This window comes from Phocoena sinus, chromosome 18 (assembly GCF_008692025.1).
Source record: "Phocoena sinus isolate mPhoSin1 chromosome 18, mPhoSin1.pri, whole genome shotgun sequence".
NCBI classification, from domain to species: domain Eukaryota; kingdom Metazoa; phylum Chordata; class Mammalia; order Artiodactyla; family Phocoenidae; genus Phocoena; species Phocoena sinus.
In genome coordinates, this window is record NC_045780.1 from 11,159,638 (window position 1) to 11,175,326 (window position 15,689).

The following is a 15,689-nucleotide window of genomic DNA, read 5'->3' on the forward strand; positions in this document are numbered from 1 at the left end:
TCTTCTTTAAAACTTGAGAGTTTTATTATGTTGCATTTAAAGAGTGTTTAATTTAGTTTTGTTTTTTCAGAGCACCTTCAAGTTTAAATCTGAGAGTGATATTCATTTGGCAGAACATCATAAACAGGTTCTGTATGATGGGAAACTTGCAAGTAGTATCGCATTTACATATAACGCTAAGGCCACGGATGCTCAGTTGTGCCTGGAATCATCACCAAAGGAAAATGCATCGATTTTTGTGCATTCCCCACATGCTCTAATGCTCCAGGTGGGTGAATAGTAACTTAGTCTTCATGTTCTCATCAGCACTGTGTCTTTATTTTACATATTAAACATTGCTCATCTAGAAATCTCCAGTTGCTCTTTGTTTTTCTTTTTTGGTTTTCTAGTTCTTTGAATGATGTTTTTGCCTTCTGCTTTTTTCTGGCAATATATTTTACCTTGGACTTGTCTCCTTAGTAGAAAATCTTTTTTTTCTGTTATATGTTCTATATCCTTTGAAATAAAATCAGTGAATTAGCTAAATAGATAATTGCAGATATTAAAAAATACTTTGCTTTAATAATGTATAACTCCCTAACATAAAAATTGCCTGAGTGTCTTTACATCCATGAGTCTCTTATTCTAAAATATGTTTTGATTTAGAACTTCATATTTTCTTTGTAAAAATCTCTCAACTTAAGATTTCAAATTTAAGTGATTAGCAAAGATATTTCAAACTTTTATTTTACATGTGTATCAAAATTATATAATTTTGATTTTTAAATTTTAAAAATAGATTTAAAAATATCTATTTTATTTAATTTTCTTATGAAGCTGGAACAAGCAAATAGTGATAACATTATGCTTCAGAAAATGTAATAAACATTTTTGTTTTTGTACATAGGATGTAAAGGCTATAGTTACACATTCAATTCATAGTGCAATTCATTCTATTGGAGGGATTCAAGTGCTTTTCCCACTTTTTGCACAACTGGACAACCGGCAGCTCAATGACAGTCAAGTGGAAACAACTGTCTGGTAAGTTTTCTTTGAATATATAAGTTATGCCATTTTTTCCTCATTTAGATTATGCATGGTGCACTTGGTGCTGTGTAAATGTATTATAATACTGGTTTTTATCCTTGAGGTGCTAATAAAAGTTTCTTTAGGATTAAGGCAGATATATACTTGCACAATGTAAAAAAGCCTGACAGTTAGATTTTTATAACCACAAAGGAGTGACTTCCTTGATAATAAATGAAGAATTCTTACTAGGTGTAGCAGAGTGATTATAATATGAAGTTGAGGAAAAGTGTTAGTCCTGACCTTACCCTTTGCAAACGCCCATTGTTTGGATTGTCCGTGAAATCTTGTCAGATTAAATAAAATTACTAGGATAAAGTTTATTCTCAAGAATAGTATTTAATAACACATAATTTATATCTTAAATATTGGTATTATTCTATAATGTTAGTGTCATAAGACTAGCACAATATTAAGTGATATTAGCTTTTTTTATATATAGATCATGTTTGAGAACCTAAATCTAACCAGTAGCATACCCATGTTTTATGTATTCAGAATCTTCTAATTAGATTGATTTCATGTGCAAATTTTATAGCTTCTCTTTTTTTAAATTAAAAAATACCTCATGGGGAGGGAGGGAGATGCAAGAGGGAAGAGATATGGGAACATATGTATATGTATAACTGATTCACTTTGTTATAAAGCAGAAACTAACACACCATTGTAAAACAATTATACTCCAATAAAGATGTTAAAAAAAATACCTCATGTATCAAACTCTGATTTAATCTTATATTTTAGAATCATATATGTCATAAGTTAAATCTGAATTTTAATAACTATTTGTGTACGTTGCTATGTTTGGAGAATTTAAAGGGAAAGTTATATAGGTAAACATTAGTTTACTAAATAGTAATATAGGAGTGCTTCATTAGTATGTACACATATACATGAGAGTCTTTATCGATCATCCAATTTTGAATTTGTAGAAAAACTAGTGAATGAAACTAAGATGGGAAAAATTTAAAGTCCATTGAAGTGTAACCTATGATTTTCTCCTATTAATTATTTAAATTAATTATTAACAAAATTCTGTCTTAGTGTTGCTAATAATATTATCCCTGCGTTGAGACCATCTTTATGTAAAGTATAAATCTATATATAAATGGGACCTGTACCTTTACAATAGTCAGCTGCCATCCATGGGTCATGCTTCTTTTATATCAAGATAATGTAGAGGTTGGAGTTTTGAAGGGAAAAGGAATCTTGAGGCCACGTCCTGCTGAGATACTACTGTTATAAGGTCTTAAATACTTTTATTGGGAGGCAGATCAGCTTAGTGGAAAAGTGAAACATTTAAATTCCAGTCCTAACTTAAATTCAAAATGTTTTGCTCTTTGTCATCTAAGTGAACTAGTACACATTATGATCAGTAATTTTAAACCTAGTAAGTGCTGTGAAAAGAAGTTAGAGATGAAGTAGCAATTAGAAAACTCCATGTGTAATTTAAATATTTCATATGAATTAAGTCCATAATTATTTTAACCTGAAGTATAATGTTTTGCTTTGTGTAGAAAAATTAGAAAGATTATGCAGTTTGAGATGCTATAACTAAAATGATTATAATAATTTATATCGTCATGAGTAGTTATTATAAAATCTTAGTGATAAAACCATGTTTAACATGTTATCTGGTCCATTCATCCAAGGCACATGGTTATTTTTAATTGCCTGTCTTTAAAACTCATTTTAGTGTTTATATTATATTTTGATATTTAAATTGTATTTATTTCATCATGCAGATAAAAGGCAGTGGAAGGGATCAGCTTTCTGATTTTGATTTGTTTGTTTTTAGTTCTTTTATATCATTCATGTTAATTTTTCCATGTAATAACTAACTTTTTCAGTGATATATGTGTTCTTAGTTTATGGCCAATAGAAAACATATAGTAAGAAATGTACCACTTTCCTTTTCAGTAATAATACATACCCAATTTCAGCCCTACCCTGTGATTCACTTATGTACTTCTTTGAATTCTTATCTAATACTTTTTCATTAATTGCTTCAAAGCCCTTGATGTCTGAGGTTGGCTCTTTAGTGGACAATTGTGTGTATCAGTAATTCAGTCTCTTGTTATATTTAGTTTTGAGGGGCACCATTTTGGTGGTGATACTGTCTCAGTTTTTAAAATGTTAAAGGCAGATTTTTAAATGGGACGTCCCCCTCTACTTGAAGAACATAAATTCTTAGCTTTAGGGCAATGGTTGATAGAATTTCTTATTTTCTGGCTATATCTTAAATTCATGTATATGAATGAGAACTTAAAATGGGATATGTTATCTTATTTTTAGTTAGTTTTAAACTCTCCTAGATGAATGAGAATATTTGAACTTTAAAAATCTTGGACAAAATTTTATGTACCTTTTCTGGAAAATCTTTTTGTATAATAAATACATGCCCCAAATTGCAATGTTATCTAATTCTTGATTAATTTTTGGAGAAATTGAGCTAAACTCTAAAACAAGTTAATTCTTTGCCTTTGTGTTTCAAGCTAAAGTGTCTTAGTTTCCATGCACTTTCCTCCACTCAGTAGTCCCTGTTTATGAAACTTTTTATTGTTTATATAAGCCTCACCTCTGTTGGCACTACTTTATTATTGTTCTAATCATTGATGAGTTTTACTGTATAGAGGGGGTGTAATATTAAAATAATTTATTGAAGGAATAATCTTATTTTCTGGAGCCTTTAAAAATAGGCTTTATTTGTGCAGGAGAAATTTTGTGGCTTTTTTGTTTTATCATGAAAGCTACATGTTATAGTTGTTACATGTGTGGACTTTCAAGTCAGACAGACTTGGCTTCACATCCCTCGTTTACTCTTTATTATTTACACAACTTTGAGTGTTATTACCTATTTTGTGTTTCAGTTTCTACCATTATAATAGAATAATATAGGATATTATATATATATAGACTAATAATAGCTCACTGGATTTTTTAAATTAAATGCAATAAAATATGTAGATTGACATACATGCTGGTTTTGTTATTATGATGACAATGGGTTAGGTAATCTAGATTATCTCTAATACTACAATTTTATATTTTAAAATATATATCATCAATCATAGAGACTGATTGTTATAATAGGAGCCGTGTTACTTTATATTTGAAATTTTCTACCAATAATGTTATTTATAATGGAGAATTACTTATTTAAGTGATGAAGTAGGACTTATATTTTGAATTTCAGTTGTAGTGATGAAAACTGATTGTGAACCATCTATCTGTTTTCTAGATATAGTGGTTTAAAATTGAGAAATGTGTTAACTCAAGTTTTGAAGTCAGTATCAAGTTAAAGAAAAAGCTTTCAAGGGTTTAAGATGATTTTTCTTTAGCTGGTTTTTGGATTTTGTAGCTACCCCATTAGTATTTAAATCTCCAGGAATAACACTTTTTATTGCTTTTTCTTTTAACATGTAGTTTAGCCTTTGTGAAACAAACGAACAAAACATGAACCACAAAAGGAATAAATGTTATTGAACTGAGTTGTTCAATAGCTTGTGGCAACACATATAGTATTTTTAATGTAATTTTGTTTTGAGTAGGTAAATCATGCCAATATGTAGTTGTTACAGTGATTTCAGGCTATTCATAATGATTCTCAAGCACCATGATCATCTTGAGTAATTCTGCCAAGTGATGAAAAAGCTGTTTGGAAGTTTTGTCATTCCTCAGGGATTAATACTATTTTATATTGGACTGGTCGATTGATCCCATTCTGTCCAGCGATCATTGAGAGCAATAATTAAACAAATTACCTTTCACTAGACATTTAGTAAATATTTATTTAATGTATAAATAACAAATGCTTAATAAATGATTTCAAGAAGTATAACTCCAATCTTGAAATAATCATAGCCTTTGCATTTTGTGTTTAGGAATGACTCATTGAATTAGAAATTTCATTTTCCTTTGATTTGGATGATAATATACATTGACTGTAAATGTCCTGTCTTTCTCTGAGTTGGCCCCAAAACCCCTTTTGTTTGAGTGTGTGTTTCTAAATTCTGTAGATCATAGAAAGCAAAACAAATCTTCCTCATTTGTTTGACTTAGGAAGAATGTACTATGAAAAAATATGTTTTCTGGCACAAGGTATAAATAGGTTTTTATATATCAAAAGATTAAAAATACACTAAGAGTAGTTCTCAAGCCTTCTTTTGGTGTCAGACTAAGGCTCAACCTAGTGTCCTATTATGTACTCTCTGTTCTTATGTGATGGGGCTATCTGATCGTATGTAATAGTAGCACAAGGCATTTACTGAGTACTTACTGTGTGCCAGTAGCTGTTTGTAATTGTATTACCTCATTTTATCCTGTTCTGCTGATGAGAGAGATAAAAATTGAGTACCTTGTTGAAGGTCACAGAGATTTAAGTGGTAGATTAGGACCAGAGTTCTAATTCTGAGAGCCTGATTCCAGAGCTCTCACTCTGAACTACCATGATTAACTCTGAGAATCACCTTTGCAAGCTATGGAATGATCTTAATACTGTAACGCTAACTTTATCTGATAGTAGTATGAATTAAAATAAGATAGCATATATAAACTGTGTATCACAGCGAGTGTCTGGTACGTAGTAGGCACTTAATGAGTTTTCTTTATTTCCTCAGTAAATATTAGATTGTCCATTGATGTGATGCAATTTTGTATTATTAAAATGTGTTTTAACTCTGTTAAACTCTGTTAATTTAACTGTTAATGCTGTTTTAACTCTGATAAATTAAAAATCAACCACAAGTGATCATTTAAATTAATTCTTATAATTGCATAAATATCTTTCTCAGGAAAGTGTTCTTTTTGTTTCTAGTTATAATACAGGTTGTTTGATAGACTGCTTGATGGAATGTAAGCTATAAAAAATTTAGAAAATCCCATAAAGCATTTATGTCAATGATCCTATAATTAAGAATCCTCTTGTAATGTGAATATTATGACTCATTAATTAGTTTGTTTCGTGGGCTTAAATCCAGATTTTTTCCTAAAAGCTAGCTTGCTAGCCAAAGTTATTCCAGTAATTATCTTGAATTTTATAGCCCTTTTAATAATTGAATTTTCATTATAAAGTCCTGATTAGCACCACTGTCATTTGTAAACCAGCACAATTACCTGGAAATTCCAGCATTTCAGTGTCTAACAACCCAAATTTTCCCTTACACTTCAAAGTGACATAAAAATCCTTTGTCTGTGTTTTCTGATTTTTAGTTCAAGGAAAGGTGACTATTATACAGCTAATGTCAAAAATTTCTACATATTTTCACCGAACTGACATAAAAAATGAAATGTGACTTCTTTTTGTAGGCTAAAGAAGTGAAATTAATACTTGTTTGTAATGATTGTCTCCCTTGTGGAGGTTGTTGTTTGTATATGTAGAATATAATTATTATTAGTTTGGTTTCTAGAAGTATTTAAACATTTAAAAATATATATCTATAGAATTATGTTCTCTTTATTTTCTTTATGTTTTTCAGGAAAATGTACATCTTTCACTTCTTTATATGCATATTTGCTATTTTGCCTTTTTTTTTAAGTTTACAAAATTAGTAATGAAAGTATTCTTTGAAGTGAAACAGACACAGAAAATATATTTGACATATGTATACCACTACTTCTATTAAAGGAGGAAAACCAAATAATTTTTTTAGTGAGATTTAACTAGAGTAAAATGGAATGTATATTGAACTCACTGTGCAAATAACTCCGTAAATAAAAATTAAAATACAGTATTCTGCCTGAAACATAGGGAAATTATAGTGTAGTGTTCAAATAGCTTTCTCTTGTCAGCCAAGTTCTTTTTACTCCATGGATCCTTTACAGAAGATATCTGATAATAAAGTTTGTGGTACATCTAACAATTTAATGAGTTTGTCAACTGTCAACAAGAAAGGACATTTTGTTTCTTGTAGACTTATGACTTCTGATTCACTGACTTTCCAAATAAGCTATTTTTTATAGTCCATTTTAAAGTGTTTTTCATAATAAGTGATTGCTTTTCTACAATAATTCCTCCATAAAAAGTTTCCTTTAAATTTAGTGAAATCTGTTTTTAATGCTGTATTAGTTTGTGCTGTTTCAATTTTCAACACATAATTTTGCTCTGTGCATTTTCCCTGCCATAAAGGAAGGCTTCTGCTTTATCTTTGACCGAAAACAAACAAACAAGGCATTGTTTTGGCAGAAGGGTAACTACAAATTATTAGTTGCAGGAAATTGGGCAACCATGGACACATCTTTACTGAATTTGTTGCCTTAATTTTCCTCTAGTTCGCATATCAGCATTCTCTGTCCTTAAATATTTTAATGATATTTTGTAACTGAAGGTGTTATTTTATGCATGGAATAGCATTTATTTCTTTAACTCTTCTATATCTTTACGTTGCTTTTGAAAATAATAAGGTAAATTGCTTCATTTATTTTGTTTTTATGATATTCATGCAGTCTAAATCTAAAATAAGTATTATTTGCATTTATGAGGAACATTGCCATATACGCGAATATTCAGAGTTCATCCTCAAAAGCTCAGAATATTTCTGATGGGAATTGGGTATAAATCCCCCAAGTGTTTATGCTCTCTTCCCTTTCTCTCCCCTGAATGTGATGACCGTTACGTGCAGTGAGTGGAATCTTCAATAAAAGAATTAATAAAGCATCATCAGGAAATTCTAGTTAATTTAGTATGGTAATTTTTTGAAAGTTTTTTTTTTTTTTTTGATGTGTACCATTTAAAAAGTCTTTATTGAATTTGCTACAATATTGCTTCTGTTTTATGTTTTGGTTTTTTGGCCACGCGGCATATGGGATCTTAGTTCCCCAACCAGGGATCGAACCCACACCCCTGCATTGGAAGGCGAAGTCTTAACTACTGGACTGGGAGGGAAGTTCCTAGTATTATAATTTTATTGGCCTTTATTTTATTTTGTTTCTGGGTTTATGGTCTTACTACCTAGATGGACAACACCCAGAGCTTTTTCTGTTGTAGCCTTCTATTTAGGCTCATATACCCAAACTCAAACTCAACCTTCTCCAAATAAAAACTCATAACTTTCTCTTCTGCACATTTTATATCACATTTGACATTATTTTTAAAGTTTTAAATTAATTTTTATTTTTGTTGAAGACTTTATTTTTTAGAACAGTTTTAGGTTTGCAATAAAATGGAAAGGAATAAATAGATTTTTCATATACTCCCCCTCTTCACACATACATATCCTCCCCTATTATCAACATCACTCACCAGAATCGTATATTTTTTTAACAAGGATGAACATAAATCAATAGATCATAATCACTTAAAGTCCATAGTTAAGAGTTCACTCTTGGTATCATACTTTTTATAAGTTTGGACAAAAGTATAATGCCATGTATCCATCATTATAATATCATAAAAAATATGTTCACATTCCTAAATATATTTTGTGTTCTACCCTTTCACACTGCCGCCAGGCAACCACTGATCTTTTTATTGTCTCCATAATTTTGCCTTTTCAAGAATGTTATATAGCTGAAATCATACAGAATGCAGCTGTTTCAGATTGTCTCCTTTCACTCAGTAATATGCAATTAAAGTGCCTCCATGTCTTTTCATGGCTTGATAGCTCATTTCTTTCTAGCATTGAATAATATATATTCTAATATCTAAATGTACCACAGTTTATTTTTCCATTCACCTACTGAAGGACATCTTGGTTGCTTCCAAGTTTTGGCAATTAAGAATAAAGCTTCTATAAATATCTGTGTGCATGTTTTTGTGTGGATATAAGTTTTCAACTCTTTGGGTAGATACAAAGTAGCATGATTGCTGGATTATATGGTAAAAGTATGTTGAGTTCTGTAAGAAACCCCCAAACTGTCTTCCAAAGTGGCTGTACCATTTTCATTCCCAGCAGCAGTGAATGAAGTAATAGATTATTAGTTTCTTGTCAGTTATTTTAGATTTTCTACATAGACAGTCACGCTGTTTGTAACCAAAGACAGTATTATGTCTTCTTTCCCAACCTGTATATATTTTATCACATTAGCAAGGACTTTCAGTGTCATGTTGAAAAGGAGTGGTGAGAGGGGACATCCTTGCTTTGTATCTGATCTTAGTGGGAAAACTTTGAGTTCTTCATCATTAAGTATGACGTTAGCTGTAGGTTTTTTATAGATAGTCTTTATCAAGTTGAGAAAGTTCCTGTTTATTCCTAGTTTCCCGAGAGTTTTTATCATGAGTGGCTGTCGGACCGTGTCAAATGCTTTTTCTTCATCTGTAGATGTGAAAGTGATGTTTCTTTTTTAGCCAGCCTTGCATACTTTGGAGAAATCCCATTTGGTTGTGGAGTATAATTCTTTTTATCTTGTTTGGATTCAATTTGCCCATGTTTTGTTGAGGATTTTCACATGTCTGTTCATGGGAGATATTGGTCTGTAGTCTTCTTTACTTATTATGTCTTTGTCTAGTTTTGGTATGAGTGATGCTGTCTTCATAGAATGAGTTAGGAAAGTAGTTCCTCTGCTTCTGTCCTCTGAAAGAGATGTAGAGAATTGGTATAATTTATTCCGTAAGTGTTTGGTAGAATTCACCAGTGAATCCATCTGGGCCTGGTGATTTCTGCCTATTAATTATTGATTCAATTCCTTTAATAGATGTTGGTATATTCAAAAATGTCTATTTCTTGTGTGACTTTTGGCAGGCGATGTCTTTCAAGGAATGTTTCTTTTCATCTAGGTTCCCAAATCTGTGGCCATAGAATTGCTCACAGTGTCCTTTATTATTCTTTTAATTTCCATGGGATATGTAGTTATGTCTCTTCTTTCAATTCTAATATTAGTATTTCCGTTTTCTCCTTTTTTTTTCTTTGTTAGTCTGGCCTAGAGGCTTATCAATTTTATTAATCTTTTTAAAGAGCCAGCTTTTGTTTTCATTGACTTTTTCTATTGAGTTCCTGTTTTCTGTTTCTTTGATTTATACTCTGGCTCTTATTATTTCTTCTTGCTGCTTACTTTAGATGGCATTTACTCTTTTTTTTTCCTAGTTTGCTAAGGTGAAAATTTAGATTAATGACTGTTAGATTATATAATATATATATATATATTTTTTCATTATAGAGGTCTGAGCATCCAATTCCAATATGTGGAGGCATGGTTTTCCCCCCATACCACCAAAGATTCTCTGTGACACCAGCTGGGTATCCTATCATTTAACTCAATTCTGACACTCAAATCTGACATAGCATCAGATCCCACAGGTTAAGGGCTCAATCTCACAAGACTGGCCCTCTTCACTTTAGATGCCAGTTGTAAGTCCAGGTTATCACCTGTACTTCTGAACAACTGACTGTAGATGGTAGGTTCCAGTAACCTCCTCCTTGGACTTCAGGTGATACTTGCAAGTCCAGGTCGTTACTGGTGCTTCTGACTGACTGGATATAAACCAGAGGTTCCCGCCACCCCCTTGGGTTCAATTACTTTGCTAGAGTGGCTCACAGAGCTTAGGGAAACATTTTACTTACTGGATTACTAGTTTATTATAAAAGGATGATGAAGGATACAGATGAACATCCAAATAGAAGAGATGCATAGGGCAAGGTATGGGGAGAGGGCATGGAGCTTCCATTCCCTCTGCAGGTATGCCACCCTTCTAGTACCTCCATATATTCACAGACTGGGAAGCTCTCCCAGCCCTGTGTTTTTTTTTTTTTTTTAATGGTGGCATCATTACATACACATGACTGATTAAATCATTGACCGTTGGTGATTGAACTCAATCTCCAGCCCTTCTCCCCTCTCTCCCTGGAGGTAGGTGGGTGGTAGGTGGGCTGGACTGAAAGTTCCAACCCTCTAATTATATGGTTGGTTGTGTTGGCAACTGGCTCTCATCCTTAAGTGAGTTCCAAAAGTCACTTCATTAACATGACAGAAGACACTTTTTATTACTGCCATCCCTTAGGAAATTTCAAGGGAGCTAGCTCTGCCAGACCTCTGTGCCAAAAATGGGGACCAAGAACAAATGCACATTTCTTATTATAAATCACAATATCACAACATTGAATGCTCTAAATTTCCCAGTAATCACTGATTTCATTTTATTCCGCAGTTTTTTTTTTTTTTTTTTTTTTTTTTGCCGTACGCGGGCCTCTCACTGTTGTGGCGTCTCCCACTGCGGAGCACAGGCTCTGGACGCACAGGCTCGGCGGCTATGGATCACGGGCCCAGCCGCTCCGCTGTACGTGGGATCTTCCCGGACCGGGGCATGAACCTGCGTCCCCTGCATCGGCAGGCAGACTCAACCACTGCGCCACCAGGGAAGCCCCTATTCCACAGATTTTGATCAGTTGTATTTTCATTCAAAAATATTTTTAATATCTCTTGAGATTTCTTCTTTGACCCATGTGTTACTTAGAAGTGCACCGTTTAATGTTCACATTGTGGGATTTTCCAGTTGTCTTTCTGTTACTGATTTCTAGCTAATTCCATTGTGATCTGAGAGTAGACATTGTGTGATTTCCACTATTTTAAATCTGTTAGATATGGTTTATGGCCCAGAATGTTGTCTAGCTTAGTGAATGGTCTATGCAAGCTTGAGAAGAACGTTTATTCTAACGTGGTTGAGTGAAGTAGTGTATAGATGCCAATTACCTCCAGCTGTTTGTTGGTGTTGTTGAGTTCAACTATGTCCTAACAGATTTTCTGACCCCTGTAGTTGTCCATTTCTGAGAGAGGGATGCTGAAATCTCCAACTATGATAGTGATTTCATCTATGTCTCCTTAATGTTGTAGCAGTTTTTGCTTTACATAATTTTATGTTCTGTTGTTAGGTATATGCGCTTTAGATATTGGTGTCTTCTTGGAAAATTGACTCCTTTATCATTGTGTGATGCTGTTCTTAATCTCTGATACTTTCTTTGCTTTGAAGTCTTGTCCAAAATTAAAGTAGGTACTTCTACTTTTGTTTGTTTGATTTTTGTCAAAGGTGCAAAAGCAGTGTAAGGGAAGAAGGATAGTTGTATGCTAAAATGAACCTCAACCTCAGCCTCATTAAAAATTAACTCAAATATCAGCTGTAAAAGTAAGATATAAAACTACAGAACTTTTAGAAGAAAACATAGGAGAAAATCTCTGCAACCTAGGCTATGCAAAGGCATTTTAGACGTGACCTTAAAAGTGTGATGCATACAAGGAAAAAATTGATAAATTTGACATTGGCTTCATCAAAGTTAAATTTAACCTTTTACTCTGCAAAAGAAACGATGAAAAGACATTTTACAGATTGGAGGAAGATGATAGAAAATCAATTTGACAAAGGACTAATATCAAGACTACATTTAAAACTCTCAAACACTAGTAGTAAGAAAGCATGAAATCCAATTTTAAAAAATGGGCAAAAGACTTGAGCAGGTACTTCACCAGAGAAGGCATAAGGATGTCAAAATTGCACATGAAAAGATGTTCAACATCATTAACCAATTTATTTAAAACACTATGAGATGTAACTACACAGTTAGTAGAAAGGCCAAAATTAAAAAAAAAACACTCATGATGCCAAGTGCTGGTAAGGATGAGGAGCAACTGGAGCCTATTACTGGTGGGACTGGCAAATGGCACAGCCATTCTGTCAGTTTGGCAGTTTGTTATGAAGTTAAACATATACTTACCACATAATTCAGCCTTTCTACTCCTGGATTTGTATTTGTGAGAAATGAATGAAAACTGTTCACACAAAAACCTTTATGTGAATGTTTACAGTAGTCCTATTCATAATTGCTGTAAACTAGATACAGCTCACATGTACCCATTAGGTAGTCTGTTTATTCAAGGGAATACTATTCATCAATTAAAAGAAAAAAAGTCTTGATGTATGCAACTACTTAGATGAATCTCAAGAGGCAATATGTTGCAGTCAAGAAGAACATATTAAGAAGATTACATACTGTATGACTATCTATATGACATTCTTGAAAAGTCAAAACTATATCCATATAAGAGAGAAGTAGTTACCCAAGGTTGTTTTGGCTGTTGAGAGAGTGTGACTGCAAGGGTATAAAGGGATAGGATAAATGAGTTTTTTGTGTGTGATGGGACTCATCTTACCTTGATTGTGGTGGGGTTATACAAATCTATACGTCTAGCATTCTCAGAATTACATACACACACACAAACACACACAAAGAAAAGAAGTAAAGTAGTTGGTTTTACTACATGATCATTTTTAAAATGAAATTAATTATGAAAAGGATAGAGAATTCCTGGATGTATATGAAGCCTAAGTATCAAATAATTATTTCATCTTTTTGTGTAGCTAGCTGTTTTAATATTTATTTCATTTATTTATTTTTATTTTTTGGTAATTTCAGTACTTCTAGGGTGTATTTTTAATCCCGCTTTTATCTGAGGCTTGGCTGAAAGTAGACCCAACACCAGGAGAAGGGACTATTTGGCTTCCCTGCTGTGCATGTTTTGATCATGAAGGACATTAGAGTATGCATATATAGTTAAGATCACCTATTTGTCATTATAACCTATCTCTGTTTTTCCTTTGAAGCTTTGAACTTATTAGGTATTAGGGAGTTACATCATTAAATTTCTAAATCATTCATGTATCCATGGATTATACACGATAGTGGTGCTGCCACTAGAAACATGTCCAGAAAGCTCTCATAAAGGTGCTAGGACACTTAGAGCATTGTGATTGTTTGTTGGCTGGAATTAAATTAAAAATGAGTAGGCTTTAAGAGTTATCTCTTTTACAGTGGAGCGTTATAATAAATATCTATTGGTTATTGATAGAGAATTATGAATAGAGATGATCAAAAGGCTATTTGGTTGTCAAACTATGTAAATACTGGTAAATGCTATATGCTAACACATAATGATGTCATAAGAGGTTTGGAGTTCCTCTACCTGTACACATTGTAAAATTTTGTTTCCTTCATAAGACAACTTTTGACACATTACAGTTACAATTTTACAAATGTCTATTTTTTTTGCTATAATATATTTTGTCAGAAATAAAATAGACCGATGAAACATAAAATTAAAATCTGTTACCAGACAAAGGAAGGTAAAAAACTGTGATAGCCTGACTAACTTTTAATAGAGCCTTTAAAGAATGTTCTTAGATAGCTATGACAGTCATGAGGCTGTCTGCCTCCTTATGAGGCTGAAAGAAAAGGGAGAAGTTGCTGAGGAGAGATTTCATGGCTAAGGGAGGCTTAGTGATTTCATGTGCTACCCAGTGTATTTCATCTGTCCTCACATTTTACTGTACTGCATTTCACTGTTTTCCTTATTTGACTCTGCAGATAAATGTATTTTACTTATTTTGGCATGTATCTCCACTTGATGTTTGAATTGATGAATGTGACAGTTTGTGTGTCAGGGTTTATTGCCTAGGTAGGCAGTTAGGCAGTGGTCTTTTGAGATAGCATCTTCAGGAATACATGGTCTAAAAGTGACTGCTAAAGGTACGTGGAGTTAGAAGCTTTTGGTTTAGAACTTTCTAATTTTGAACTGTGAAGGAATTTAACTCTTCTAACTTATTGTGGGAATTTTTTGTGTCACTGGAAATTAATTGTGTTGAGTGTGAAATTTTCTTGGGTCTGGACTTGAAAAAAAAAAAAAGATTTCTTTTACAGTTTTATTCCTGCTATGATCACTCTCATCTTGGAAGAGTTTTGTAGTGAAAGAAATAGCATAGAAACTATATTAGATATTTTATATATGTATTCATCTTTTGCAAGATTTCAGTGTTTCTCAGTACTAAATTAGGCTACATAAGAGATGAAACCTTATGAAAAAGTCAAAAGAATTTCCCCCATTACTGGTACCTTAAATCTTATTGGAACTTAATCTACTTCTGAATTTATTCTGACAATTATTTTGCCTGTAGTGTTTCTTAAGAGATTAAAAACACCCTTATGTAAGTGGATGAGTTGTTGAATTTCAGGGGGAATCTTTAATTTTTACATTATTAATTCCATTCTTCTTAATATATTTAAACAGCCCATCTAGCTGAGGTGCTTTGTTTCCGTACAAAGCAAATTGAAAAGCCAGTTTCCTGTACCCTAAGAACTGCCTCTGAACTGAACTTGGGTTATATATTAAATCTTAATAATTTCAGTTATAAATTAAGTCTATCTTTATGATATATTGCATCTTTAATAAAATTCCTCAAAGATAATACAAGTTTTGGGATAATATTACATGAGTTATCTACATCAGTTATTTTTAAAAAATAAAGGACAGGTTGAAATGGATAAAGTTATATTGAAATCAAGTCAAAATCTATATTTACATAAATTTTAATGGCTCCTAAAGGTGGTACGTATTTTTTTCATTAGGAACAAAAATGAGTCATGTTTATACGTAGTTGTTAAATATTATCCGTTATTTGTGGGCCAAGAATATTGTGGTAATTCTTTAATAATGTGGACCAGAAAGCTCTGGAGAGATTATTAATATGCTAAGTCGTTAGAGGTATTGTTGTATTATTTCCTTCATTTTTCTTAAGGTATAGCCCTTTACTAGTGTGATATTTGAAATAAATTTTTCCTAATTTAATTAAAGCTCATTAAAGAATTAGAAGATGGTAATTATTTTGAAGAAATAACCCTATAGTTTATTAGTGTCATTTTCCTTAA

At 32.4% G+C, this 15,689-nt stretch overlaps 1 protein-coding gene across 7 annotated transcripts in view; it reads left to right on the forward strand.

Annotated features, from left to right (window-relative positions):
- Window positions 1–15,689, forward strand: part of NBEA (neurobeachin) — a 620,064-nt gene that overhangs the window by 108,766 nt on the left and 495,609 nt on the right. For all 7 annotated transcript variants that reach the window (XM_032611436.1, XM_032611437.1, XM_032611439.1 and 4 more), the window contains exons 9-10: window positions 71–268; window positions 887–1,020. In XM_032611436.1, coding sequence (XP_032467327.1) covers window positions 71–268; window positions 887–1,020 — 332 coding nt within the window. The remainder of the gene's footprint in view (window positions 1–70; window positions 269–886; window positions 1,021–15,689) is intronic.